Source organism: Primulina tabacum, chromosome 16, assembly GCF_025594145.1.
Source record: "Primulina tabacum isolate GXHZ01 chromosome 16, ASM2559414v2, whole genome shotgun sequence".
NCBI lineage: Eukaryota > Viridiplantae > Streptophyta > Magnoliopsida > Lamiales > Gesneriaceae > Primulina > Primulina tabacum.
This window is the reverse complement of record NC_134565.1, coordinates 4,805,767-4,809,704: the sequence shown is the minus strand read 5'-3', so window position 1 is coordinate 4,809,704 and position 3,938 is coordinate 4,805,767. Positions and strand designations below refer to the sequence as shown.

General features: G+C 38.4%; 1 protein-coding gene across 1 annotated transcript; it reads left to right on the top strand.

Annotated features, from left to right (window-relative positions):
• LOC142528287 (NAC transcription factor 32-like) lies at window positions 1-1,264 on the top strand. Its single transcript, XM_075633332.1, has 3 exons — window positions 1-166; window positions 393-670; window positions 789-1,264. The coding sequence occupies exons 1-3, from the start codon at window positions 1-3 to the stop codon at window positions 1,209-1,211; spliced, it is 867 nt and encodes a 288-aa protein (XP_075489447.1). The 3' UTR covers window positions 1,212-1,264.
• The last annotated feature ends 2,674 nt before the right edge of the window (window positions 1,265-3,938 follow it).

The window sequence follows — 3,938 nt, the reverse complement described above, 5'->3', positions numbered from 1 at the left end:
ATGCAGCAGCAGACGATGATTAATCCGGTCACGGTGGGGCTTCGTTTCAATCCCACAGACACAGAACTCATGCTCCTTCTAAACAAGAAGATCAATAACCAGCCACTCACATGCGACTATATCCGCACCGTAGATGTTTACAAGTATAATCCGTGGGAGTTGGCCGGTACTTTCTTCTTTCTTCAGTCTGTATTGGATTAGATTATAAAATAGATTTGTGATATATTGTGTGGTGTGTGCATGATCGTGATCAGTGGGTGGATTGTAGAAATTTTGTTAGAATTAAGGAGGGCGGTTTACTTTGTTATATATGCTTGCATGTGTGTTTTGATGTTTTTTGACTAACTAATAAAGAATTTTATGTTTTCAAAAAATATTTTTATCTGTTGCAGATACTAATACAAGTTGGGGGGATGATGGATTAATGTACTTTTTTACCCCGAGAGACCGGAAGTATATGAATGGCAGTCGACCGAACCGAGCCGCCGGTGATGGATTTTGGAAGGCAACGGCGATTGGTAAAAAAATATGTGATAATAATGAATGTATTGGATTGAAGAGGACCTTGGTTTTTTACCAAGGGAAGGCCTCCAATGGAAAGAAGACTAACTGGATAATGCACGAGTACACTATTAACCAGCCTCCGAGACATCCGACGGGATCCATGCGGGTAAGAACTCTCTCAACATGTTTTTGTAAATATGGTCGGTCCTTTTTCCCGCAATTTTCTCAAGTCCGATCCATTCCGACATGTTTTTTTATGCCGTGTTTGTTCGCCACTTTTGCAGCTAGATGACTGCGTTCTGTGCCGGATTCGTGAGAGAAAACCGGCCGCCGCCGCTTCTGATTCTTGTAAAACCATACACGAGACTTCTGAAAGTGAGAACCTGACATCCCACAAGCGTTCGAGAACTGAATCTGATCAGCAGCACGACGTTCCAGCGCAACACCATCTTCACCTACGACAGCCGGATCTTCCATTAATGCACCAACAGTTTCAGCAGCGACAGCCGGATCTTCCATTAATGCACCAGCAAAATCAAACTGCTCTGCAATACACGAGTCAGCAGCACGGTAGTGTTCCACAGCAACAACAAAATCAGCCTGGTGGAGAGCTCGATTATTCTGTCCAGAGAAGATTAGAAGAAATAGAACATTTTCTTATGGATGATCTAGAAAACGACGACGAAGGTGTACTGATCGACAACTAGTTTGAACGACTCTATCTTCGTGATCAAATCTTGGATTTAGCATTGCTGCCATAGTGCCCACTTCATAATTATTTTATTTGTAATTTTAAATTTGGAGTTATAACAATTTGTAAATAAAATTTTGCTTATATTCATATTATTTTAATATTTTAATGTGATTTTGATTAATGTAGTTTGCTTAGTTATACGTGTGATATTTGCATAAATTTTAATGAAACAATTGAATTTTACGAGAAGTGTTTCTTTAATCGTGTTTTATCAATTGCTCAACATTAATGATATTAGTTGAATCTTCGATTTTCTTGTCTATCTATATATATTTCATTTTCTCTTTGTTGTTATTGTTTTCCGACTTATTGATGTTCATGTTTTATGTCATTTTTGGAAATAAATTTAAATTATTAGTTTCAATCAAATTTTAATAACTTGACTCATTTTCAATTTTGGTATTGAAAATTTTAATTGAATTTTTTTTCACTTAATTTTTAGGCATGCAAACTTATTTATGTATTTGTATGTAATAATAACTTCAACAAAAGTTAGTGTTATCCAGTGGATAAAATAAATTAACTGTTTATCATGCTTTCATCTCTATTACTTTATTGCGATAAGCGTTTAGTAGCATTATTGTTGTCACCATGATCATTTCATAAAATTTTATTTATATTAATTCAATGTTTTTGTGATAGACCTTAATTTGAAAAATACAAAAAGAATTGAGGAGTTTCTAACTAAATTTTAATAGTTATATTTTTAAAAATATTATTATTATATTTATTTCTGAAATAAAGATATTGGAAAGAAGGAATCATGCTGGGTGTCATTTAGATTACTTTATATATATATATATATATAGATATATATGTATGTATGTATGTATGTATGTATATACGTATGTGTGTAAAAAAAGAATAAGCAAGAACAAGTCTATATAAAATTCAAGTGAAAAAGCGAAAAATTGAAAGGTAAAGTATTATCTTGCCATAAGTAGTGGAAAATGCTACAATATAATATATTATGAGATAAATAAATCATCAGTTATTATATAGTTGGTGGTTATAAATTATTAAGGTATTTTCCAATTGAAGGTTACAAACAATTTTTCTGATTAGACATCTACCCATGCATTATCTTTTGAAGGCTGCTCATGTCATGTTCTCTAACAACTGTTCATGCCCTGTGCTTTGTCAGCAGGCATGACGACCCATATTGTTCTGGTCTTGTCATGGGCACTGATTGTCAAGCTAGTGATTTCGAGTCGTGGTGACCCATACTGGCAGGCTCGTCTCCTAGCCATCGGCCCAGTGGTAAAGACCCCGCTCTGGAAAGATATTTTCCGATTATTAAGTGAGATGAACCCTGGTTAGGCGAGACGAACCCTAGTTGAGTGACTTGTACCCTGGTCAGAGAAGACGAACCCTGGTCGGGTGACCTGAATCTTGTCCGGACAAGATGAACCTTGGTTGAGGGAGATGAACTCTGGTCGGGTAACCTGAAACCTGGTCGAGTGATCTGAATCTTGGTCAGGAGAGATAAACCTTGGTCGAAAGAGATGAACTCTGGTCGGGTGACCTAAACCTTGGTCAAGAAAGATGAACCCTAGTCGGACGAGATGACCCTGGTCTGGTGACCTGAGCCCTAGTCGAGGAAGATGAACCCTTATAGGGCGAGATGACCCAGATCGGGTGACATGAACTTTGGTAGGCCAAAATGAACCCTAGTCAGGTGATATGACCTTGGTCAGGTGACCTGGATCTTGGTCGGACGAGATGAACCTGATCAGGTGACTGAACCCTGGTCGAGGAAAATGAACCCGGGTTGGACGAGATAACCCTAGTCGGGCGACCTAAATCCTGGTTGAGCGAGATGAACCCTGGTCGGGCAATATGAATCCTAGTCAAGGAAGATGAACCCTGGTCGGGCAAGATGAACCTGTTCGGGTATCCTAAACCTTGGTTAACTTCTAACTGTGCTCTACTTAGTTTCTCGGGAGCAACTTGAAATGTGATCATGCTTTAGTCCTTTCTTCCTGCTTGAGTCCAAGGATGACCCGGGCATTTCTAGGTCATCAACACTCTATCCTTAAATAGTGGGGTTAGAGTCTTACTCGCTGTCCAATTAGTCATGCTTGGACTCCGTCGAAAAGGCAGATAATTCTTGTTTTCCGATCGGCTCCACTGTACTTGTTCTGCTATTGATGAAAATATTCATTTTCTAGCTCAATCATTTCTGTTGGAACATTTCATGTTCGCAGTCTTGATTTTGATGTTAAAAAAATTTGATATTTTGTTTCTAATGATTTACCGTAATGCGCAGGAAGCTGGAACTGATCAGGCTTCGAACTGATCAGTTAAACGAGCCGAAACTGAAGCTATCGAGATGCTAACTGAAAACATCAACTTACAGAACCCAGCTGACCAGTTCAACTTACGAGTCAACTGATTTCACCAGCCCAACTGAAGATCAGTTAAGATGACCAGTTAGGAACATCGGTTTGGAATCAATCAGTTGCAGATCAAGACAAGTTATCTTAATGGATTTTAGCTACACACAAGGGTACAAAAGCATCTGTACTATCGAAGGTACAATAATGGACGTTGCAGCAAAGATTAAAGCCGAGAGATTCCTGGAGACATGTCACTAAAGTCAAGACACATATATCAAGGAACGCATTTAAGCTGCAACGATCGCTTGTGATGAATCTTGGAGTACGGTCTCAATGCCTCT

Coding starts and splice junctions, on each gene's coding strand:
- LOC142528287 (XM_075633332.1), top strand. CDS start 1: ATGCAGCAGCAGACGATGATTAATCCGGTCACGGTGGGGCTTCGTTTC. Junction 167..392: donor TAATCCGTGGGAGTTGGCCG/GTACTTTCTTCT, acceptor TATCTGTTGCAG/ATACTAATACAAGTTGGGGG. Junction 671..788: donor ATCCGACGGGATCCATGCGG/GTAAGAACTCTC, acceptor CCACTTTTGCAG/CTAGATGACTGCGTTCTGTG.